Genomic DNA, 26,402 nt, shown 5'->3' with positions numbered 1-26,402 from the left:
GCTGCTACAAAGAAGGATTGAATGGTTCTGCTACAAAGAAAGCTATTACTGCAAAATTAGACATCTTATGTCCTTTTGTGTAGTTCATTTTTTTTTTTGGGAAACAACTAGTGCCTTTTTTACTAGGATTGACCTCAATAGATTTTGATCAACTTCTGACTTGTATTTTATGAAAGACATGGACAAATGGTTGAATTGTGTTATTATGTGAGCTGTTTTGATGGTTTTTTTTAGAGCAATAAAATTGATCCAAAATGTTATTTATACGGTCATCCATGTTAATATCCATTGCTTCTTTATTATTGTTCAAGCTCAGATTTCTAAAGAATTCATGATCACTTTGGGCAACACATGCAAGATTTCAAACTCTGATGTAATTTGGAAATTGTTAAACAAAGTACTTCATTCCAATGCTGTTGCAAAAGTACATGTCGCGCCCCATTTTTTAAAAGAAAAATAAGATTACGAGTTTGTAAAATGGATTTTGATCGATTTTTGATTGAAAATGAATTTTTGATTAATTTTGAATAAAATGAATTTTTGATTTGTAGAGAAAAATAAAGAAAAAGAACCTAATAATGGGACTTAAAGTGCGACGATTTTGGTCCAAAATAATAGTTTAAAAAGGGTTTTTAATAAATAATAGGAATCGCTACTTGCTATTGAATTAAGGTGTATCAAGTCACCTAAAATGAATTTTAAATAAAAAAAAGTAGAGAAAACCCTTTTTAAACGACTCCAAATCTTCGAAAATCAAGAGAAATAGGCTCAGGAGTCACGGTTGAAGAAAGGGAAGGCAAGAGTGAAATCCAAGGCACCCTTTCAACCTAACCAAGACTAGTTACGTGATTTAGTCGAAAAATTGTCTTAATTTAACCTAAAAATTTATCACATTTGGACGTTACTATATGAAATGCAAAACCTAGACCTAATGGCTATTGGAAGGGTCGAGATGTCTCTTCAAAGTTTAATTGGTGCAAATCGCATTAATTGCAACCCCTAAAAATGATTCTTTGAAGAGGTCACGAAATTGCAAAAAAATGAGACTCGGAGAAAAGAAAGAAAATAATAATATACAAATATACATGATCTAAGAGAATGCATTATAATGGGTGCGGGGAACTAACACTCGTGGCTTTAATTTTCCCTTTGATAGAGGAGATACGAGCGTGCTAAGGTTAGAAAGCCATACTCGTCCATGTCCCATATTTAAAGGGTATTTCCTATCTAATCAAGCAAATGATCGAACCTAGTTCTAATTTTTCTTAAATGAAATGCAAATTTACATGTAATGTTTCACACATAGGGATAAGGGAAATACATATAGAGGAAATATCATGCAAAATGGTAAAGATCTTACAAAGTAAAACACATGTATGAAATGTAGTGATTTTTGTCACACAAACATGATCTTACGCGTGAACGGTTCCTAAGGGTCTAGCGTTGGACTAACCCATGTCTATAAGTTTTCACTAGCGTTAAACTAGTGAGAAATCGGAACAAAGGGCTACAACTAGCGTTGGACTAGTGTGGTGACGTCGTGCATTTATTATAACTAATAAATCATATAAAATATGATAAAAGCAAGTAAACACATAGAACACATAACACGTAAGCATGATATCTAGATGTAAAGACCCTAAAAAAGCGAGCAAACACATAAACACGCAAGCATGCAAGCACACACAAAGCAAATAAGAGCCAATAGAGACCTAACTATTACATTGGGATCCTAACTACAATCTAAAGGGGGGTAAAGAATAAAATAATAACCTAACTCTTACAATTTGACATTTAATAAATAATCAAAAATTAAATTAAAATAAATATACAAAATTAAAACAAATAAAATGAATAAATAAATAAATAAAATAAACATTCAAAAAAAACACATAAAATCACATAGGAACACATAGGATTTTTAAATAATAAAAGAAAATACCTCCCCTTGAAGTAGTAGTTAATTGGGTTTGGATTTACCCTATTTAAAACTCTAAAAATCCACAAAGTAGTCAATGTACCAATTTAATTAATAAATAAAAAGCAATAATATGTAAAAAAATGGAAATAATCATGAAATTGAATTAAAGCATTTAAATGAAAGTAAACAACCTATATTCAAATTAAAACAAGCAAGAACCTAATTGAAACAATTAAAGAAGTTTGAGGGGTCAAATTATTATTATTACAAATATTAAGGGTCTAAATTAAAATAAAATAAAATTAAGGGCTTAAGATGAAGCCTACCAAAACTAAATGCTAAAATTCACAAAATTAAATCAAAACCCTCTCACCTAACCCCAAACAAAAAATATTACCTAAATTTTAACTATTTTATTAAAATCCAAATCAAAACTATAAATCTATCAAAAAATTATTAAACCAACAAATTTCATCCCAAAACTCATGAATAATCTGTCCAAAAATCACATTAAAACATACCAAAGAAACTTAACATTTTGAAGGGACAAAATTGATTATATTATCCCAAATTTTGGGCCATGGTAGAATTATTTGAAAAAAGGGGGCAAAATGCAATTTTGGAAACCTTTCATGCATCTGCTTCGCGGAGGCTTTCTTCTTCTTTGCCGGTTCTCAAATGCAGTTCTCAAACGCAATCTCAAATGCACATCTAACATCTCAACCAAACACAATTCGAACCAAAGCAACAAGATCACCAAATATTCTTCTCACTTTCAACATAAAACTCTTAGATTTAAACACCAAAATTCGGAAGAAAAGAGCATGCAAATCTGGAAACTTTCTGCAACTTTTCTGATGCTTTGAAATTTTGTCAAATCTCATGCGTCAATCGTTAACGGCAATCTTAAACAAGAAAACAGTCTCAAATTCTCGTTAAACTCCCTAAACCCATCATCAAGATGCAATACTAAGCACACAAACAAAAGAAAGTAAAATCTGAGTTGGCGGAAAAGCTTGCAAACCCAGATTCATTCATGAAACCTTTTACAGATGCGATGGGTTCGTTGCCAACTAAAAGAAACGTGGGATAATCTCTACACAAAAGGTTTCATGACCCACAATAACACAGGACCCAGATGCAATGGTATGGGGCAAAGATCTGAACCAACAACTTGTATGGAAATAGATGAATTGAAGAAAGAAAAGAAAGAACATGAAACCAGAAAAACTAAATACCGTAGCATAAATTTTTACATATTAACGTCAATCTGAGTATGTGTAGGCGAAAAAAATGGAAAGAAAAAGTTACCTTGAAGATTTTAACACCAGATGTATGGAGACACGTGAGCTTTGCACGATCAAAGGTTGAAAGTATGCTTCTTTGAATTTGACTGCAGGAGTTTAATGGTTGATGGTTCGTCACTTTGAGCTTGGATTTGTCTAACCTAGAGCTGTTTTTTCTGAGAGATTCCTGAACGAAATTTCTTCTACTGTCTCCCAAGAGAGCACAGAAGCCAAGAAATCTCACAAAAAATCATAATCGAAGCAAAAATCTGGCCCGGAAACAGGCTTTGCCGTCAGCCTGGTTAAGGTTTTTGCAGAAAATTTTTCTGCACTTTTTCTGAATTTTCCCTCTCTTTTCTTTCTGTTTTTCTTTCCCTTTGATCTCTCCGCCGCCCCCTCTCTCTTTCAGACTCTCTCCTCCCTTTTTCTGGTTTCTCTTCTCCCTTTCTCTCTTCTTTTCTTTCTCCCGTTTTCTTTTCTCCTTCCCCGAAACCCTCTTCCTTTTTCTTTTTCTCTTTTCTTTCAGTTCCTCTCGATTTTCTCCTCTCTCTACAATCTCTCCCTTCCTTCCTAGATCCTTTCTTGCTTCCTCCCCAGTTTTTTCTTTTCTCTTCTTTTCTCCCTCAGCCGAAAACCCTTTTTCTTTCTTTTCTCTTGCCTTTCTTCCTCTGGTTTCTTGCCCGCAGCCCCCTTTCCAGATTTTTCTCTTCTTTTTCCAGATTTCTCTTGAAACTCCACCTGTCCTAGCCACCTATCCCCTTGCATGTGTTGTGGTGTAAAAAAAAAAAAATCAAAGACACATGGCTCATTTGCATGTATTCCACCTAGCTAATATGCATGGCCTCCACCTATTTTCTTTTTCCCTTATTATTATTTTTTTTGTTTTTAAAACAAATTTATGATAAACAAATGTTAATTCCTAATTGAGATTGCCTTACAAAAATGTCATTTTATTTGGAAGAAATTGAATTTAAAAAAATTAAAACAAATTTTTGTGAGAATTTTCTTTTTCAGAAATTTAATGCAAAAATGCTTTAAAAAGAGAAATGATAAACCTAATTTACTACAATAAATAAATAAACAAGCATAAATAAATAAAATAGAGCTAAAATTGAATTAAATAAACTTGAAATTTTGGTGTCTACAGTACATTCATGCCACACAACTAAATACCATCTAAGTTCTTTACATTATATTCACTAATACATTACCTAATAGCCATTATATTAGAGGCACCCAATTCACAACCCAAACAAAAATACGCAACCAGTGCCAAATTACTCCATCTAGAGCCATTGATAGATTACAGTAACAATAACCATGAATAAATAACATTGCAGTCATTCTTCTCCCTTTATGCTTTCTTTCCTCCAAATCCACCTCCAAATCTTTCACCTTCTTTGTTAACCTCCGTGTGTACTTCAATAGTTTATCACATCTCTCATAGCTGCTTGTTTCATACCACTTGAATTAACCATAGCCGCCTCCACCATTATTATGCTGTTCATGGTAAAATAATTCTCTTAGGAGCTCTGATTGTCCAAAAAAGAAAAGAAAAGAAAAGAATCTAGCGCAAAGACTTACTTGATAATGGGCATAACCATAGAACTTCTTTCCTAGGTTCTCAATCGTTCATGAAGCTTTCATTGTGGCTGGTATATGGCAACCACATATTGGTAGTTCTCCAATGGCAATTTCAATTAGATTTAGGGATTCATTGAATAGTTAAGAAGATTGAAAAATAAAAGCATTTGGTCCCTTATATTCTGGTCAACATCTGAGTGATTTGCCATTTTTAACCTTGAAAAAATTAGTCACGTGATGTTCCTATTATTGAGTCCATTAAAAATCGAACGAAAAAGCTAGCAGGAACTAAAATTGATCATTTTTTATTTTTTAGGAATTGAAAATGTTTCTTTTCGCTTGAGATACTAAATTTTTATTTCGCTAATATGTAAGAGACGATTGGTGCAATTTTTCAAGAAAAAAACTTATACTGTATAAGAGTTTTTACGATTTGGTTTTCGACTTGATGTATCTGGATGCCCAATGAAAATCCCAATCCACCCAAATATTTCCTGGATTTCTCGTACCTTATTCAAAACTTAACTGACTCAATGAGTTTGTTTGGACAAATAGTTTTTGGTTGATTTAACTTGAAAATTTGAGTTGTATGCTTTACCATAGCTGATATCTGGTTTTGTGCCTGATGTTAGCATTTTGAATTATGGCGGTCAAGTGTGGAGAGAATAGAAATGCCATCGTGTAACTTTTGTCAGGAAGCTTTTTGAGTTTGGTGTTGAATGTAGTACGCCGGTCCCACGGTTTGATTGATTGCCTTTCTTATTCGCTTGTCCGAAATTGATGAATTGGGAGGCTTTTGCCCAATATAGTTCGCGGGTCCCATGCTGTTTGACCATCAGCATTCTTCATTAAGGCGTTGGGATCTGATGCTTTGGACTTTATTTGGAAGCGAATTGTTTTATGTATCCTTCCATATATAGTAGCAGCAATTGTTGGACAGGAAATGAACAGTCACGAAAAATGCAAATAAAACCAAAAAAACACGAGGCCCCTTACTTATTAAAAAAGTCCAATTTTGACTTTAATTATAGATTAAATCTTACGACATAATTATATATTAAATCTTATTACCAGATTTTCCAAGAAAGCCAGCCCCAAGTTTTTTATTCCAACTTGTCAAGCTACCACTACTAAAAACTTAAGACTCACGGTACAAATACCACACGATATTAATACTCCGATTACAACCAAATATTGTTTTCAACAACAAACTTATTTTGAGTACGAACGAAGAGGATATATGGGCATCACAAACACCAGGTACTTCTTAATACTCTGCAAGCCTCTAACTAATAGCAAATCTTAAATTGAGCTGCTTCATGCACGGTGTAGCGTATTTCTATAGGCATTGAACATATGTGTCGCCATTGTATCTTTCATGGCAGTCCATTGTTCAACAACTTCAGGAGGAGAATGCAATGGTTGTATCTCGGGATATGGAGGAATTGCACCATGACTTGTTGGATCTCCCTCGTCTGGGTTAGCAAAGTACATATCATTCGGTTGTTGATCCCTAATGAAGTTATGCACGGCACAACAGGCAATAACTACATTTATCTGTGTTGTCATCATGTAGTTTGGAACGGCTCCCCGTAAAATGGCAAATCTCCTTTTAAGGACACCGAAACTTCGCTCTATGACATTCCGTAGTGCAGTGTGTCGGTAATTAAAAAGTTCTTTCGCAGTTGCAAATCTCCCCTCCTGCGACCACTAACATTCGCTTGGCGTCCCTTATACGGTAGTAAGAAATCGGGCAAGTTTTGATACGCGGAGTCAACTAAATAATATTTTCCTATATCGCCATTACGAGAACCAAAGGATTATTTGCATTTTGTACTTTGCAGGTATAGTTATTGGCTATATTCCAACGGCTCAGCCAAGGGTTTGATACACAATAAAAGATGATCATAGTTCATTTTTTTTTTTGTTCGTGCAACAAAAAAAAAAAGTCCTAACTGGCAAAGGTTAACTAAAATCACTGTGAAAAAGAAAGTTATAAGACATACCGATATTTTGAATTATTTGAAATAGGATAAAAAAGTACATTTGTGGTAGATAAATTACGAGGACGGAGGGATTGCATATTATACTTGTAGGTGGCACAGGAAAGTGATTTGGGCCGGTCAAAGCCCCATCCAAGACTCGGGCATCATGTGCACTTCCCTCCCATCCGGCATACACATATATAAATCACATATCATGGTCGCATACAGCCAGAACATTTTGCGATTGTACGCCATGCCTATTTGTGTATGCCACTTGCTGTCGTTTTGGGACATAAGCAGGTATATGAGTCCCATCAATAGCCCCAACGCAGTCCTTCAAAAAGAAATTATTAACTGGATGAGGTATAAAACAGTATACGAAAAGACACGTGTTCTACGTACACTATTAATTGGGTACACGATACAGACTTCCACTTGTTTCACATACTAGCTCCAAACACCAAAGGGTATAAATATAAATTAGGGTAAGGACTTTTTTTCCCACAATTTTTTCGCCAATTATTAGTTGCCCTGATATGAAATCGTATGGTGAACTGTGCTCGTGTTGAATGGTACACATCACCTGCATTAGAGTAGGGTTTGCATGAAATTTGAAAACAAGAAGATGTATATCTGAAAACAATTTTGATATCACTGTACTTCAAACTAAGGATAAAATCTCGTGTCGCTAAGAATTTTTGGATGAATTGCATCCTGGTTTCTGGGAGTAATGATGAATTGCGCGAATGTGCATAGGCCCCGGATGACTTCGTGAATATTACGATGCACCGTCTCCGTGGAATGATTAAATCGGTCAGCAATCATACGCATTCTCATAGTGTGGCTCATCATGACCAATGTCATCGCAAGTGCCTCCTCTATTGTAACCCATTTCTGATGATGTTGGGGAGCAAATCCACATTCGGCCAAGAGCGAGCACAACTGCTTGAAAGAATCAACATTTAACCTTGTTGCGTCCATAATTCGTGTACGGTGGTCTGACATCACTTCTTCAACCCAGTCACGTCCTGATAATGCAGACGTCCTGCAAGGCATCTTTTGGATTGGACCTTCGTATGGTTCTGCATGTGGTCCAAATAATAGCACAGCACCAGCAGCAAATAGAAGATCATCTTCATCCGAAGACGAGCTCGTGCCCTGGCCATCATCGGGATTGCTCATTTGGCCTTTTTTTCAACTAAAACAATTTAGAGTAGGGTGCTTTGTCCGACTAGAGTTGCTAAAATCGAGCTGTCGTCGAAGTGCGCTCACCAATTCTCGTTTTACTCTCTTCCTCGTTTGTATGTTCATATGAAATATACAGCGAGTCTTGAGATGCGCGTTTTATAGGCCATGAAAAAAGGGAAGACAACATTGGAGGTGTTCGCGTCAATAACAGTTACTACCATTATTGCTAGCTCACGAGAAACCGTCTTTGGATTCCATTACGAATTGACGGTAAGCACCTTTTACCTCTGCATGCTCGCTTCCTTTTTTTGGCCAACATATTTGAATGGTTACGATAACGTCCACTGAGAATACTTTTTCCGAATCCCACGGTACCTGTCTGAGCACGCCAAGTCTCTGTCAAAATTTGAGATCTTTCGAATGTAGCTTTCATGTGCATAAAGGTTCACGAGGTCTGCATATCACTAGGTTAATATAGCTGCTGTCTACCATAGATGTTCATGAAACACCCACTAATAACTGTTTAGGGGACCTATAATCACGAGAAATGAATCTACCTTTTGACTTTTGTGTAGCCGATACTTGGCCTTATAAGACCGAAAGTCTACACATTATGATGTATCTAGAACCTTTTATTAACCGGAAGCTTTTATCGCCTTTTACCTATGCATTACTCGAAGTAAGCACGTGATTCCTGGTTATCTATTTCATGTTATTGTCAACTAATTTTGCTGATCTACAATTATTGGCCTCTGTATGAGCTAGCGCTGTGTGCCTTTTATTTCTAATGTAGTCCCTGCTATTAAATAGTTCGTGCAATTTGAAGCAGTTTTGGAGTGAAAAAAATAAAATGTCCAATTGGCCGGTAAAATTTGAAGTAGATTTAGATTAATTGACAGAATTAGTCCCGTGTGTTTACATGTTTATTGAATTAAATTTCTCTAGGACATCACCAGACCAATAAGAATAATTAACATAAGGGAAAAATTGAAGGGACAATTTGCATTGGATCAACTGCTGATTTGGGTGCTCTAACTAATATTAGTTGAATTAGATTAAAATTTTCCTCCTCCTTTCTAGTTATTTAGGTATTCAACGAATTTTTTGGTCTTGCTTTTACAGTTTAGAATTAGCTACATTTTGCTTATGTTTTTTCAACTTTAATTTTAACGGACACATGAGCCGAAGAGAATTTGATTAGTTTTTCAAATTTAATTTACAAATGAATTTGATTAGTTTCCCTTGCCAAAAAAATCTGAAATAGCTAAAGATTTCGTGTACATTGGGGTCGAAATTTGGCTCCTGCAGAACTATTTCGGACTCAAAACTGAACATGTGCTACACATTCTCAATTTCACTAGTACGGACTTCCCAAAACTTGGCAAAGGCTAAAACCGCATTGGCACTAAAGATGCTCCAGCCAACAAATTTCTATTTCTGCTTATTTCCTCACGCGGCAAGAAATCGCATATCGATGGCCACATCACAGAGCTATTAAAAACCAAATGAACTAATGCAATTAAAAACCTCCAACATTAACCATAATATACAGCTAGTACTATCACGTCCAGTCACGTCCAGTTACAAAGCAAAAGTTTTAAACCAAACAGGGCTGTCCAAATAACTTCTGGAAACATAAAGGATACAGCGAGTAATTATTGTTACAAGCTTGGGCAAGGCACTAGTTTTAAAGTCTCATACAAAGGAACTAAAAGTCCCAACTCAACGTCTTACAAATTGAGAACCCAAGAAACAATCCCAAGTCTCGACTACTTTCCATCGGGTCCCCACTGAGGTACACTCTCCAAAGAGTACAACTAGAACTCTTGCATCTCGCGACTGAGACTGAGGAATGTCTTTCGCCACTTGTCGTCCTGGAGTGCCAAAACTGCAGCGAGCTTAGCCCCTTTATCGAGTGATGGTCCAAATGATTCGACGACCTGGACTGCCATATCGACATCAAATTTCTCCTTGTCAGATGCTCGGCGACCCTTGATGTGTAATTTAGAATTCGCTAGGGAGGAGAGGGAGTTGGCACACTCGACGAATGGATCATTGGTACTTCGACTTGACTTGCTTCCCCGGGATGCACTTGGGAGCGAGGTTGTCGCCCCTTGACTGCTCGAACCTCGCTTCACTCCCACAATTGGTGATTCCTCGTTGAAATCCCCATCCATGCCCACGTTGTACATATCATCACCAACGGGCGAAGTGAAAGTCTGCCCACGACTATGCCCAGCTCGCTTGCGTGGATTGTAAACTGAAGGCGGAACTGAAGAGGCTTGAGCTTGACTCCCTGTGGCGGTTTCTGTTTCTAAGATCTCGTGCAGGATTGCATATTTGTCGACGCATTGCCCGAATCTGAAGTACCTATAATCATTATTCTCCTGTTTCAAAGACAAACCAAGGAAGGTTAAGACAAATTGAATATTGACATATGATTAAAAAAGCTTGTGCAAGGACAAAAAATAATAAAAGATTCCATATATGCTCTCTTTTTGGACAATTGTTCATAACATTTGTGACTTCCCTCCCCCGAAGGACAGAAATCAGCCCTCCTTAATGCAGCCCCCCTTAATGTCCTATATCCATATCTTAAAAATTGCAGCCCCTCCTGAATGTGCACGCATACAGAGCTAAACACAAAGGCTATGGCAAGGATGGTAGAAATTAAGAACAAATGGTAGATTATATTCACGTCCTGATAATGTCAAAGCTAAATGACTCGGACTTAGTTTGACTGCTATTAGAATAAAAATTTGATAAGGAGTTATTACAATTATAATTTCTGGTTTTCTCTATGCAGGAAGATGGTACATTTTAACAGCCAAGAAATAGGAAAAGGACATCACCAAGAAGTGGCATATGGAATTTAGATATGTGAAACACCATTTAAATAGTTGGAAATGAATTATAAGGTCGAATGGAAAAAATACCAGGCACAAATTGTTCCATTGAGACTCTTCAGCCAAGAAGCACCTCCTATTCTCGTCCCAATCAATACCAGTTTCGGCAGATTGGCGCAGCCCTTTAACTTGGCAAAGGCACGCCAAATCCTCTTCTCTCGTCCGAATTTAGAATGGTACACACTTCATTCGTACTGCTTCCCCCACTGCGAATTCAAATGCGCAGCAAGCTTTATCCAATTGGCCTTAGATGAAACGTTTGGATTCCTCTCCCCACTCCTTTTCCACTCGACGAATGTCATACAGAAATGAATCTCCATATTTGCATCCCAATGGGCCTTCACAGCGTTGGGGTCACGTGGCATCTAAATGAGGAACCAAAACGACGGTAAGCATTAATAAAAATCTGAAGTGCTGGAAGAAGAATCAGATTACAACAGATAGGCAACTTTAACAATTATTAGAATGTGGATGGATCAAGCGTTGGCAGCCAAGAAAGCAGAAATTGGCAAATGCACTCGTTTGTATTAGTTTGGCTCATCAAACCTGGTTTAGCAAGCATTTGCACCCCTTAAATTCATATAGCGAAGTACTAACGATGTTTTTAATTAGGACAAAGTGATAGTCTAAGAAAAGGCTGTTGAAATCAGATTAAGATTACTATGAAAATCAGATATAGTCCAAGATTGACCTGCATTCATGGTCACATACCCCATAAGTATGCTTACTTATTGAATTAAACTAGCATGGGCAGCCAATAAATGTCATATGCATGCCAAATATAAGTACACAGGAAATGAACTTGGCAGCAAAACAAATTTTTAGTTGAGATAGATGAATCCCCTGATGTGACTGCATAGGTTTTTTTTTTTAATAATTAAAAAACTTACTCTGAAGTAGTTGACAAGGGACTAGATGTAGTCGTTCGAGTCTGTGACGGAGTGGACAGATGAAGCTTCGGAAAGACGGGCTGGAGTATTTGGACCGGACAGTGATCTCCTCCGCTTGTTGGGCATTTACTGGTGCTCTATCACTGTCAAAAGGTCATGACATGCATGGACTTCAGACCAGATCATAAATTAGCAAATTCAAATTCTTGCGCCTGGTAGATTGACTGCATTAGTTTGGAGGTAGTATTTGAGAAATGTCAGACGACATAAATGTGGAGTTGCTACAACAACTAGGTTTCCAATACCAAAAAGTCTATTAGTGTGTAATTGCAATCTGTTGGGGCATGTATGTGGTCCTATTGTATTTCTTAATATGGCCGGCTATAGATGCAAGGTTTGGCAAAACTCTTGTTATATAAGCTATAAATCAGACTTCTAGTAATGTAGCTGGTTGTATGACATTTTTAGGGCTGTGATTATTAAGACACTTCATAACATTTGGACTGTCATTGGGTTTACTTAGTTCACCGTAGCAAAACCATGCATCAGAAACTTTTGGACTGTATTTGGTATCTAACCGAATGATAAACCAGTCCAAAGGTTTATGAGACATGATAAATGGATTACAGAATCGTAACAAATGTATGAACAAGCATGGAAGATGGAGATTCCAGCAGGTATGGCGAATGAAATCCCTAACCTGTTTACTCAGCCATATTGAAGCCACCGTAAAATCAGATAAATAATAAGCGAAATGAGAACGACATAATCAAAGTTGTACCAGCAGCAAGGAATTCATCATATAAGCAATTTGGCAGTATCGAATATGCTTAAGTGCTGCATAATTACTCTGATTGGGGAATTAATTTCCAAACCCAAAAGTTGCACCTGATTATTAGAAATTATTAAAAGTTAATCATGAAATCCAAATTCTGGCGAATTATATTTGGGCAACTTTTTCACAACAACGACACAGGCTAATATATTTGATCCAATTTCATAACCAACATCCTATAATTTAAGTCGATAAATTAAAGAAACAAAAGAAGTCCAAGACTGTATAGATCTGAAAATATTAATGATTGTTAAATGACTCCTGTACTATAGAAATTATGAGTGAGAAATTTTGCACCAGAGGGATATCATACTAAAGATTATCCATCACAAACACTAGACATGGATCTACCCTGCACGGCTGACGAATTAGTTTTTCCGTCGAAGAACTCTACCCCGTTGTTTTGAGAAGCTCGCAAAAATGATAGGCAGAATCTTGAGACATCGACTAAATTAAGTGCCCAGTTCAAATTATTAAAATGACTCAGGAAAATTTTTTGTTCCAATTGCTGACAGGAATTGATATAAACAAGATGCATACCTGCCAAATCTGACGATTGCCCTGGTACGAATTTGGCCTTCAAATCAAGCCTCAAATTATTGGATTTCTTATTTCTGCGTTCGGTCTCTGCTTCCGTCTACACTGCCCGGCGCCGGCGATCTGGATGTATCCTTCTTCGTTGAAACCCACCGTACACAAAATAAGCGCTTAATCCACTCGCAATTAACGCGGTACCCACTTTTACTTGTTCCCACCAGAAGCGGATTCCTTTGGCTATGGGTGACCTCTTCTGCAAGAGGAGAGAGACGTATAGGGAGGTTTTGGAAGGACAAAAAAATTAAACGAAGAAACTTGGTGTCGTTTTGTTATAATTCCCAACGGGAGGATACGTCCAGACAAATCATGGGTGTCTTCACCTTAATGGGATATTAAATTCGCTTTTCTGAACTCTTCACGTGATGGAGGAATTTCACTCCGTTTAATGAGTTTGTGGGGTCAACCAGCAAATGGTCCGGGCAAAATCACAAAGGCAACTTAGAAATGTAGTCTGACGTGTCCAAACACTATTTTGAAATATTGTTTTGACAAAGTAAACTAAGTAAAGTAAAACCACAGTCCAAACGGAGCCAATGTTTCAAATAATGGGTGCATTGGGCTGATTGTTGAATTTGGATTTAAATTGTGGGATGTACTTGTGTTTAGAAGTGGCAAAATGGATTCATATCCACCAATCCATCCATATAAACCAACCTTAAATGGATTTGAATGATCCATATAAATTCAATGGTTTTAAATGGATAACCAATTATGTTGGTGGATTTAAATGGATTATCCATCTTATCCATATACATCCATTTAACTTAAAAAATAGAAAACACATTTATAAAAATGTGAGATAAAATCTTGTGGGACTGTCTATTCTTTTCTTCATAACTTCCTCATATGTCAAATTAGTATTGTGAGATCATTTATTTTTTTCTTCATAACTTCCTCACATGCCAAGTTGCCAATAACATTAATTGCATTTTATTTGCTTCTAACTCCTAGATTTCTTCCATCCTTTTCAAAATTATATTTTAGTCTCTACTCTTGTTTTTTTTAATTAAATTCTCATGTAGTAATGATTGCAAACATTTATATTCTTAAGTAAAGAAAAAGCGAGAATGCATCATGCAGTGTCAAAATAATTTTTATTTTTTTAATTCTTTTATTTATAAAAATAATTTTTCTAACGAGTGTCCCCGCAACATTGGTTAAGATATGTAAATGATACCTTTTTTTTTCCAAATCCTCATACTTGCAATCCCTCTCCCCATATCACATAACCCAACTATCAAAAAAAAAAAAAGACACCTAATTTACTAAGTAATATAAGTTAGCTTGTATATCAATGGTATAATAAGGAGTTTCATACATTTTTAGGTATTACGTGCATATGTGATGAAAATATTTTACTTATCAAATAACATAAGATTTCTTATTAGAACTCCACTTTTATTCAAGACATCACTCTTGAACAGGAGTGCAAAAAATTGGAAACGTAAACTTCTTTTTACTGTAAAGCCGTATTCAATTCATTCAAAAGTTATAAAAATGTAGCCAAGTTCTTAATTGTTCATTACTTTACAAAATGATACTTAAAGTAATGACGAAAGGTTAAATTGACTACAGCAGTTAAATTTTCTTGGAACTAAACTAATTTTATGAAGTACTGAAATAGAGTAGTAGTACAAGCATTTGTTATTACCAAAAGGTTTTAGGTGATTTAAGAATAGAACTTTCGAAATTTGTATTTTTTGGAAAAAAAATATTTGGATCTTAAATTTAGGATTTGACAGAGTAAATGGATAAATGAATGGATCATGGTTTACACTATCCATTTAAATGACATCAATTTAGATCCATTTATTAAATGGTTTTAATTGGATTAGATCAATTTGATTCACTATCCATTTAATTAAAATCTTTTATCAATCATATATCCATTTTGTCACTTCTACTTGTGTTTATTATTGGCATTATTTTTCAAGTAAGACAAAAAGACGTGATTTTATGGTCGTGATCGTATTTTTTATTTTCAAATTTGGACTGGTCAAATCTAAAATCGGCCAAAGTCACTGAAAACCGGTTTTTTCTTCTTTTCTTTTCTTTTCTTTACAAAAACCGACGAAGTCCCTGAAAACCTTTAAGTCCTTAGGTCACTTCTCCTCTCATTTCTCCCCTCCATAGCCGTGCGCCAAAACAACAAAGCCGCCCATCGAAGCGAAGCCGACGACCATCGCAGTCGGCCTCCACTCCATTAGCGTTCAAGCTTTAAGGACAACACCGGCTCTGTCCAAGGAGAAGAAATTAGCGACCTCTCCACCATTCAGGCTTCAACGACAGCCTCCGGCGAATCTCCTGTCTCCACTCCGTCAAACGAAGCCAACTTCTACTCTTCCTTAGGTAAGTTCTTTTATAATGACAAAGGACTGCTCCAAATCGGTTTAAGAGGCAACATATTTTGGAGTTCTATTGCTCTTGTTTTCCTGTAGAAGAGGACGTGGAGATAGTGGCGGCGGCGTGGCGGTGTGGGGGTAAAGGGAATGGAGTTGGTGGGAGGAGAAAATTTTGAATTTTATAAATTCCATACATGATTTCAGGAAATTAGCTCCATTTTTCTTGGCCAATTCAGCTTTTTTTTTTTTTGAGGTTTTCTTACCTTAATTTGTGAAATTGCCTATTCTGAAAATTATGCTACGACGTCATCTCCACAACTTGTACCATGTCATAAGACGAAAACCCTGTTGCTGTTGGCATTCTTCAAAACCCCTTCACCCAACTCAATTTCGCCTTCGCTTCTCACTGTCTCCCCATTCTCGCTCTCTCTGCTCCTCCTCTGCCGCCGCGGGCGCCGCTGGTTAGCCTTCTCTTTCTTTTAACCGCCGCACTCTGGCCTTGTTCATTTGAACTGAAGATATTTTTCAGAAAATATGTTTGTCAATTTTCTTGTTTTGATTGGATACTAGGCTAAGAAAATGTTTAAGTTGCTGTTGCCTTCTTTTTCTCCACTAGTCTCAGAATTTGTATTTTTTTTCTAATTTTTTAAAAAATATTTTATTTTTACCTTCTCAAACTCTGTTGGGGCTAGGATTGCTTAGGCAATGTGGACAGCGACCTTCAATCTTCTTCAAATTTACGAGAATGTTTCTGTGGCAATATTATTATTTATTGTTTTTACCCCAACTTGAATATCAGTTTTCCTTTTTTCCTCTTATACTCCAATTTCGCTTCAGCCATCGACCTGTCTCATTGCTAAATTTTATTGTTTTTGTTCCATTAACTACCGCCCTAAATGGTTTTCCTACTTGTCCCAGTTAAGTATTTTTTTGCAAGTCTGAACTTGAATGGCATGGTTTTATTAATTGAATATCTCTAATATTGCCGCCAGTTTTAATTTTCTGATTAATTTTGCTGCAGAAATCAAACTTACATTGCAAAACATGAAGGACAAAGCTAACAAGGTAAGAGGATAAGTTTTTTCATTACCTTGAATAATCGCATTTGTGTCTTATAACTTTTATGCTTTTATTGTTTGACCGTGGTGTTTTCTGTGCTGCTGCCCTTGTTTATGGCCTCTAGATTCCATGTTCACAATAGTGAGTTGTGATATATAAGCCCTTTTTAAAAAGGGGACTGCAAAAGGTCGTAAAATTTGCCAGGGAAGGTAAGAAAATGTTCAACTATCTCAAAAGGGCTTGCAATGCCCATGCTCTATTTACAGTAGCCTGTTTTGGCAATATGTATAAGTTTTAATGTTCAGAGATTTAATCTCACACAATTAGAGCTAAATTGCAGCAAATTACCGAGGGAAAACTAATAATAGGGAGCAAGTGATGACTAGGATTTCATTCATAAAAGAAACAAATCCAACTGGGAAATTGGATGGAAAATATTCAAGAGTTAGGAATTACTTGGAGAAGAAGAATGAAAAGCAAGAGCTCATCAGCGCAGCTCACTGTTCTCACAAAATCAGAAAAATCTTCAGAATGCCTTAAGGGATTAACACAGTGTCTATATAAGCAAATCCTAGCTAACTATGCATCATTGCTTATTACCAGCTACCAAGTGGGATGCTACAAGTCTGCCTTCTACCCTCCTAACCATCCATCACTTGGGACCTTAAAATGAAAACTGAGCTTCCTCAGCTGCCAACTCCACTTGAGGCGTGCTCCTTTGCTCCTTTGCTCTTTGCTCTATGCCTTAACATTTCCTCAATCAAAGACAAAATTAACTTGTTTTGTTACTGAAATTATCTAGCCTGCAGTGAAGGGAGCCCTTGGAGAGTCCAAACGGCTTATTGCTAAGTAATATAATCAAGTTGATGACACATATTTCTGATTTTTATATGCTTTGAAATTTATTTGGTGGATGTAGTTTTATCTTTGTCCTTTATTTTCTGTTCATAATGCGGAGATATGAAAATTTGAAACCCAAGTTTTTCTCTCATGCTATGTCACGGTTTTCGAGGATCTGAGTTTTCATCAAGCAAATAGCATGTGAATATTTGTAAATGTTAAATATTTGCAGTGCAGTGCTTAAATTTTGTGTTTTTTTCACGATATTATGGGTATGATGATTGTGATGGCACCTTTCAGGCTGCTCAAAAGACGAGCTCACGTGCTCAGCAGGCCCAAGGCGGAGAAGATGAGGGATTGGATCCAACGGTTGCTATTTCTTTGCTTTTCCTTTTTTTTTAGTTGTGTCTTTGTTTAAGTAGTTGTAAGATTTATACTTATATTTATTCGTGCTTTGCAGCAATACTATGAAAATAGGCTGAAAGCACTAGAAGCTGAAAAGGAAGCTGGAAAGAACCCATATCCTCACAAATTTTTTGCCTCAATGTCAATTCCTGAATTTGTGAATAAATATGGAAGCTTGGAAAGTGGGGAGCATCTTGAAGATGTTGAAGTGTCATTAGCAGGTAATGGAGATATTATAAGATATTGGTGTTAGTGATGGTCAGTCTTTTTTCATTTTTTTGAATGTTGATAAAATATAGTTGGCATTGGCAGGACGAATCATGAACAAACGATCGTCATCGGCAAAATTACTTTTTTATGATCTCCATGGTGGTGGTGCTAAAGTTCAAGTTATGGCTGATGCAAGGTACTCATGTCCATGGTTATTTTTTATCTTCTGGGAGGAAAATGTTGGGTTAGATTCAAAGATTTATGTTTCAGAAATTATAGACCTTCTAGCTTGAATTGAACATCAGATGTTTAAGCCTTAATGCATGAGTGGTTGCTTTGAACAACATACTCAAAACTTGTATTTATGTGACACCATTGACTTTCCAAATCTCAATTGGGATGAAAAACATATGATATTATCTTTGTTTCTGATGCTTTCTACATGCTGTAAATTTCATATAATTATTCTTATATCTGGCTGGATCGTTATGAAACAAGGAAAACATAAATTCAGTCTCCTGTTTGAGTTCCTGTGGTTGTTGAATACATGAATGTCAACTTTTGTCATGCTTTTCATTACATGCTTCTAAATATCTAGCAGAAGGTGATTTGTGAATGATAGAGTACAGTTAGCCTGAATTAGCCTTTTGTAATTTTTAAATCGTAAATTTTTATTGGTTTTTAAGGTTGGTAAGGGCTCTTATAGTAAAAGGAAAAGCTGATTGTTTCTGCTTTGCTTACTTAAGCAAGTGACTAATAGTGTCAGGGAATAGTTAACTTGTTCAGTACTTTGTGTTTGTAGATATAGTGAATTGACTAGAGCAAGTGGATACTGGGGTTAGAAGATAGTTAATTTCATGGCTTAAGTGAATACATTCTTGCTACTTGTCTGGTTCCTTTTGTTTATTTTTCTTTATTTCACCGTATATGACTACTTGTGCAATTAGACTTTCCTGTGTCTTATTTTTCACTTGACCATGGTTACATATGCAGGAAATCGGATTTGGGTGAAGATAATTTTCCCACATTTCACTCTGGTGTTAAGCGTGGAGATATTGTTGGTATTGTTGGATTTCCAGGTTCGAGACAATCTCCACTGTTAGTGGTTACACTTTCATGAATAAAAATTGTTTTTCTGTCTTCTTCTCTTCAAAGTATTTTTGTAAACTCATTCCCCACCCCCAAAACAAAAATAAAAAGGTCATCATTTTAGGAATGTTTGGATTTCTGAGCATTTTTTAACAAGGTATTTTTAGCTGTTTATGTCATAGTTATCTTCAGTGGAGTCTATATGTTATTTCTGTCGAATCATTCCTGAGGAAGACCTGGGATGTTTACAAAGTTTTAATCATTACAATTGTCTCCAGAAAGCCCAGATCCTGTTTTCACCTATATTACTGAGTACCTTTCTGATAGAATGTTACAATTTAAGACTATAATTGACACCATCTTGCTGGTTTCTTCGATGAAAAACATTTAGTATTGTGGCTCATCTTAGAAATGGAGTTACAATGTCGAAAGTGCATGTTTTTGAGGTTTTTCAACAGTACAAACTCAAACCATAAAAATGTACTTGAACTTGGTATATGTGTTGCGGTGAATGTTTTTCTTTAGGCATCAGTCTTTTTAATTGAAACACTTAATGCTGTGTGGATGACATCATTGTGATGTCGGGTAGTGTGGGATTGAAAAGTCATTGTTTTGTATTTTGTAAACTATGTCTGATTTGAAAGTTCCATGATCTAAGTTGTGGTTCCTCTTTGCTTTATTAGGCAAAACTAAAAGGGGAGAGTTGAGTATTTTCCCAAAAACATTTGTAGTTTTGTCCCATTGTCTTCATATGATGCCACGGCAAAAGCTTGCTTCTGTGTCGGATAACACTAAGGTAAAGGCATATGCTTCTTGTAGCTGTCGAGTTCTATTGCTGTGTCTTCTTAACAATTGAATTTGTTTAATCTCAGAAAACTGATCTGTGGGTCCCAGGAAGTGGGAGGAATCTCGAGTCATATATATTAAAAGATCAGGTCCGCAATATTTTTTGCAACTGTTTAAAGTTGATGTATCCCCTCTTCTGGTTCTATCTTCTCCAACATAACTATGTTTTTTGATACTAGGAAACACGATACAGACAGCGTTATCTGGATTTGATGTTGAACTTGGAAATTCGTCAAATATTTAAGATTCGAGCTAAGATAATCTCCTATATCAGAAGTTTTCTTGATAATCTTGATTTCCTGGAGGTAATTTGGGTGCAGTTGTGCCAAAATTTACCTTGTTTGATCTTATAATCTTGGCTCTGATCCCTTAATTCCATTACAATGCACTATTCTTCACATAAGGTTGAGACACCCATGATGAACATGATTGCTGGGGGAGCTGCAGCACGTCCTTTTGTGACTCATCATAATGAACTGAACATGAAGCTGTTCATGCGTATTGCACCTGAACTTTATCTCAAGGAGCTGGTTGTTGGTGGACTTGATCGTGTTTATGAGATAGGAAAGCAATTCAGGAATGAGGGAATTGACTTGACACACAATCCCGAATTTACTACATGTGAATTCTATATGGCGTATGCTGATTACAATGACCTGATGGAGCTGACTGAAAAAATGCTCAGTGGTATCTGGCATTTCATTACTTTCATTCTTCTTTTAGAAATTTGCTCACTTTCTGAAATTTTTCTGGATCAAAATTCGTTTGCTTGCTAAACAATAATGTGTTGCTTAGGAATGGTGAAGGAGCTCACTGGGGGGTACAAAATTAAGTATCACGCAAATGGACAGGAGAACGATCCAATTGAGATTGATTTTACCCCTCCTTTCAGGTCTCGACTTGTTTGTTCTTTTTCTGTTAAGGCTAGGCCTGTCCATCCATATATTATTATTTAATTCAACCCTTTTTTAACTTCTTCAGAAGGATTGACATGATAGATGAGTTGGAGAAGATGGCAAATCTGAATATACCCAAGGATCTCTCAAGTGTTGAAGCTAACAAATATCTGTTAGATGCATGTGCAAAGTTTGACATCAAATGTCCCCCTCCCCAAACAACTGCTAGATTATTTGATAAGGTAAATACTGTTTCTTTGCGTATACATTATGCCGCAACAGATTTTCAGTTGTCTTGTCAAAAAACAAGTGGCATGTACGCATTCCATCTTTTAGGCCATTTAACTTATCTTTTACATGCTCTCAATGTTTATAGTGAATAATGGATTCTTTGTATCTTTACATGGGAACCTGAGATGGTAATTGATTGTTTGAAAGAGGAAATGAATGTTAACATTAAGCACCCCTGACATTGGAAGGGGGGGTTTCTGTTTGTTGACAACTTGTATTACAGTTAAATACTGCTTTTGTTCTTTTACTGTCAATTGTTTCTCTTTTAGATGGTTGTGTTTCAGCATTCTCTTTATATCAAACTCATCATATTCCTTGAGGGCATGTGAATGACTGTTTTCAAATACGTAGCATCCTTCCAAAATTTGCCACTGGAAGCAATGTTAATTTGGAACTATAGAGTGATTTAAATCCTGCATGTGTTATGTCTCAGGCAGAAATGACAGTTTTAAAATGTGTATCATCCTCTACAAATTGTCACTGGAAGCAATTTTTATTTTGAAGTCAAGAATGATTTAGATTCTGCATGTGTTACATTTTAGGCAGATCTCCCCCTCCCCCCTCTCTCTCCACCCACACTACACACAGACATGCACACCACCCACCCATATCCATTTCTAACTTCTTGGATTGCAGCTCGTCGGACACTTTCTGGAAGAGACTTGTGTCGACCCTGCTTTCATAATCAACCATCCGGAGATAATGAGTCCGTTGGCTAAGTGGCATAGGTCAAGCCCAGGCCTGACGGAACGGTTCGAGTTGTTCATTAACAAGCGTGAAGTATGTAATTAGCTTGACCTTCCAATTTGAGATTGTTCTGTAGTAGTAAAGGTAGGGACTATTTCACTATCTCAGTATTTTAGTCTAATATTTGGAAATTTACAGCTTTGTAATGCATACACTGAATTGAATGATCCCGTTGTACAACGGCAGCGCTTCGCTGACCAACTCAAGGTACACGAACCTATTATGGAGTTGGCTATAATGGTTTTTCAATTAGACATCATATGACAGCACTTTGCCGCCATTTGCACTTGAATTTAGGACCGACAATCTGGTGATGATGAGGCAATGGCTTTGGATGAGACCTTCTGCACAGCTCTCGAGTATGGGCTACCCCCAACTGGTGGATGGGGGCTCGGTATTGATCGGCTTGCTATGCTACTGACAGATTCACAGAATATCAAGGTCTGTACCTGTTTACTCACATGACTCTGCATGTCACGTGTATCTGCTTTTGTTTATAGCTTAGCTTTCAATCTTGCTATCTTTTTGAATCTGCTTTCCTGGCTCTCTTTTGTATCCTTTTGTTGGGTCAGGAGAGAGAAGATTTGAGGGTTTTCCTCTTTTTTGGGAAGGATATCTGTGGTTCTTGTTCGGACAGAAGCTCTTTTTCTCGAAAGATAGGCACTTGGACTGGGCTTAGTGTATGGATGGTTATTTTCTCAGGTTGGGATTTGATATTCCATGATGCTTTTGGAGGCTCCAGCAAACTGAAATTCACAGGGACTAGCCGATTTTGTTTAGACATGTTTGCTCTGCACCAAATTGTAGAAAATAAAAGAAAAAATAACTAGGCATATCTTCTTGGAGATGTAGGTTGTGAATAGTTGAAGGACCGAGACACGACTTTTTCACCAATGAGAGGGTTATTCTTGGTATGTTTGGGCTGTGGTTTAGGAAGTGCAGTATACGTTGGTGGTTGTTTAGAGAACCTAGTGTCTGATTTGAGGTGGGGGTGGTGCTTAAGGCATATTTGTGCTGTAAATTGATAAGCATTTGGGCAGAATGAAGGAATTGTAGCTGACAGAGATGTTTAAATAAGCATCCATTGTCTTATTATTGGCTAATTTATCATTAGACCCGTAGATTCACTAAATTCCAGAGGCCTCCCTCATTTTTATACTGACAATCAACCATGTAAATATTGTGCTTTCGTCTGGCTTAAGACTTTAGGTTGTAATTGCTTTGGTTGAATTGAGTTGCAAATGGATAAGAGTAATATTGATTTTAGTGGAGGCAAAATAGCAGGTTCCTGCTCAAGCAGAGGCAAAATAAACTTTCACATTTTTTTCCCCTAGCGTGACATAAGATCGTCACTATGGCTTTTCTTTTTTTGGTTGTGTCAGCATACTTTTATATTTCAATGGCCCATAGGCATCAGCCTATTTAATTATGTACTCTCACATTCTTTTATTACCTACAATAATCAGCCTTGTTTTGGGTTTTTAAACAGGAAGTCTTGCTCTTTCCAGCTATGAAACCACAGGATGAGCCTTCCTCTAAAGAAAGGTGCTTTGTCTATTAACTCAGCCTTGGCTTTGCTATTTTTTCCATTTCCTCTCTGGTGCTTCTTGTGTGGTTCGGCTTTGATGATGACACTGAATATTAGCTTAGATGTAAGATTTTCTTCGTACCTTAAGAGGAAACTGAGATTATTTGACACAATTTGTGTTTTGTATATTTATTTTTCTTCAAAATCTTGGTAGGTCTCTATACTGTTGAGTACTTAGCTGATAATAACACATGACAATGGCAGGGCTTCCATTCCCACTGATTTTAATCAACATAGATAGTCTTCATCGTTTGATTCCTATAGTACTAGTTTTACTTGTACTTGTTTTCAGTTGTTGAGGTTTGTCAAAGCAATGCAGTAAGATTCTCAGTCAGCTGTGCATGAAATTGTGTTATCAAAGGTACCCTTTTGCAGCACAGTATTGACTTCACCCATGCACTAACCAATGTAGTAGCTTTTTACCTTTTCCTTGCCATTGAAGATGGCAGGACTTTGATTCCGAATGCAGAGTCTGTTTTTGTGAAAGAGATGGCCACATGTTCTGCAATTATAATACCTGGAAGAGCAGGGGTTGGAAAACTTGTGGCCAGGAAAGTTTCGGTGTTGTTGCTAAAATAAACGATAGGATTTTTATCTTGACTCCTTTTGGTGTTTCAGTTCGAGTGCCTCCACCTTTTTGAGACGTGTTTCTTTTGGTTAATTTTTAATTGATGTTGGTCCAAGTATATGCTACTTGCCTTTTGTGCTGTTTTGATAATTTATGCTGTGTCATATTCCTAAAACAGTCAAAAGAAGGCTCAGGATGATTCAATTGTGGCTGCGGACGGATCTGCTAAGGCTTAGGATGGACCGACTAAGGATGGGCCAGCTACAGAAGGTAAGCGTTCTCTCACGCCAAGCTTTATCATGAATTACATTGTGCCTAGGGCATAAGCTTCTTGTTAGCTAGGAGTATTAGAGACAATGTGAAGCTTTTGCCTCGATGACTTATTTGTTGAATTCCGTGTGATTCTTGTTGCGCCCTTTTTCTTGTCTTTAAATTGTGGAATGTGGAATATTTGCATTTTCAACTCGTCTCCTTTCCAATGCAGCTGCCTAGTGATTCGGACTCCATTCTTCCATTCAATGCCACCGAATCTGGATCACTATTTTCAAGAAATGTCAAACTCATTTTTGGTGCCAAACGTGAAAAGACTATTGACTATGCAATGTTGTAACTCCATAGAGTTAGTTTGGTGATTCACTTTCTTTTCTTTTTTTTATCAGACTTTTGAAGTTAGTTAATTAAACCTAATCCCAAATTTAACCCTTGAGACAAACTTGGGGACTTAACTACCCAACCTCCAAATTCACTTTCTTTTCAGTTAATGATTTTTTCATGGTAGATTTGTTGGAGGAATTATCTATTCAGGGTAGAAAAGAGGGATAATTTTGCAAACCTCCCCTAAGGTTTTTTATAATTGTAGAGAGCTCCTCTCAGGTTTTAAAAATTACATATATTTCCCCTATTTTACTATTTATATAACAATATTGGTCCAACAAATTAGATTTTCTCTCAAAAATCTTAAATTGCCCTTTTCTACAAAAGTAAGAAAGAAAAACATAATATATTCAATTATTTTTTTTGCACTTTGTACAAATCAACAAACTTAATCCCCATCAATCATTTAATCATAAGTTCCAAATCTAAATAGTTGTCAAAAGATCTCAAAATGTATATATATCATCAATGCTTGTCATACAAAAAATTAAAATTAAAAGACAAAAAATACACACAAATACCATTGACAACCAATTATATGCCAAAATTAAATTTCAATGTCCAAATGACTTTTCAATTCAAATTCATCTAGTCTAAAATCACCATCACAACTCTTTTATGACTTTAAAAGTATTAATACCTCAAAAGTAGAAAATAAATTTTATCTCGATAATAAAATTATAATAAAAAATTTCTCATTCAATGAAAGAAATTCTCATGCAATTATTGGCATTTTACAAAAAATTTTCTCCACAACAAGCAAAATATGATTAATTTCACATCTTTGGTTCTTTTTTCTATTTCAATAATTAATTTTATTATTTATTTCTCTATTAATACGAGCCCCTTCATTTCCTTTTAGTTTGATATATAATTTGCTCCCTCTGGTCAATTTTGCAATGTCAATTTGTTAATATTCATAAAATAAAAGATAATAAAAAAGGGTATAGTATATTAATTAGACAAAAGGAGCAAAAATAGATAAGAGATAGAAAAATAGATTTTTTTCTGTGTTTTATAAATCTATTGCTTTAAATTGAGAATTGTCTATCAAGTGAAGGGCATTTTAGGTACTTTACTATGTCAAGGGAAGTAAGTGTAATTTCTTAAACCTAAGGGGAATTGAGTGAAATTGTTTGAAACCTCAAGGGAGGTTTTTGAAATTATCCCTAGAAAAAAAAAAACCGAAAGCCTTGCTCTTGCTTATATACGGCCATATAACCATAGATGGCCTACACCTGGTTTTCCTAAGTTGCGGCATTGGCAATCCACACTTGTACAATGGTGGCTAACCAATTTGTTTTTTTTTTTTTTCCTCTTTTTGGGGATGTGGTATTAAAGAAATACTGATATTATTGTTGACACTCGTCGATGGCTGAGTGGTTAAAAATGAAAGTTGGTGAGAGACTCGTGATAGAATTGTCACCATTGTGTACGTTATGACTCGTGCAACATAGCAAATCCACTTCTACTAAAACTCTTGCAAAAGATAAATTGAAAATTTCAATAGGAATGGAATTCAAATCCTCCCTCTTTTTAGAATTGCTAGTACATGTTTAAAAGTTAATGTCATGCAAGTACTAATTTGTTCACAAGTTTAACAGAGCAAGTAATTGACATACAAATTAAGAGGCGTTCAATGTCATGAAGCAGGCTTTATTTGAAAAAAAAAAAA

The 26,402-nt window shown here is 36.2% G+C and overlaps 1 protein-coding gene across 2 annotated transcripts; it reads left to right on the top strand.

Annotated features, from left to right (window-relative positions):
• Positions 1-15,287: 15,287 nt before the first annotated feature.
• Positions 15,288-24,904, top strand: LOC113777807 (lysine--tRNA ligase). 2 transcript variants are annotated; one of them, XM_027323010.1, is made up of 18 exons: positions 15,288-15,541; positions 16,556-16,599; positions 17,734-17,802; positions 17,894-18,059; positions 18,151-18,244; positions 19,042-19,127; positions 19,821-19,933; positions 20,010-20,072; positions 20,163-20,288; positions 20,388-20,670; positions 20,779-20,875; positions 20,965-21,121; positions 21,807-21,950; positions 22,056-22,124; positions 22,215-22,358; positions 23,407-23,462; positions 24,252-24,343; positions 24,558-24,904. In XM_027323010.1, exons 2-17 carry the CDS (start codon positions 16,579-16,581, stop codon positions 24,307-24,309), a joined length of 1,746 nt encoding a protein of 581 aa, XP_027178811.1. In that variant the 5' UTR covers positions 15,288-15,541; positions 16,556-16,578; the 3' UTR covers positions 24,310-24,343; positions 24,558-24,904. The 2 variants fall into 2 exon arrangements, with proteins under 2 accessions (XP_027178811.1, XP_027178809.1); XM_027323008.1 differs by lacking the exon at positions 15,288-15,541 and adding an exon at positions 15,801-15,995.
• Positions 24,905-26,402: the final 1,498 nt, after the last annotated feature.

This window comes from Coffea eugenioides, chromosome 7 (genome assembly GCF_003713205.1).
Source record: "Coffea eugenioides isolate CCC68of chromosome 7, Ceug_1.0, whole genome shotgun sequence".
In the NCBI taxonomy this organism is placed as follows: Eukaryota; Viridiplantae; Streptophyta; class Magnoliopsida; order Gentianales; family Rubiaceae; genus Coffea; species Coffea eugenioides.
The sequence above is the reverse complement of the archived record's forward strand: the minus strand, read 5'-3'. Positions and strand labels throughout refer to the sequence as shown.

Coding starts and splice junctions, on each gene's coding strand:
- LOC113777807 (XM_027323008.1), top strand. CDS start 15,830: ATGCTACGACGTCATCTCCACAACTTGTACCATGTCATAAGACGAAAA. Junction 18,245..19,041: donor CAAGTTATGGCTGATGCAAG/GTACTCATGTCC, acceptor TTACATATGCAG/GAAATCGGATTTGGGTGAAG. Junction 22,359..23,406: donor CAGATTCACAGAATATCAAG/GTCTGTACCTGT, acceptor GTTTTTAAACAG/GAAGTCTTGCTCTTTCCAGC.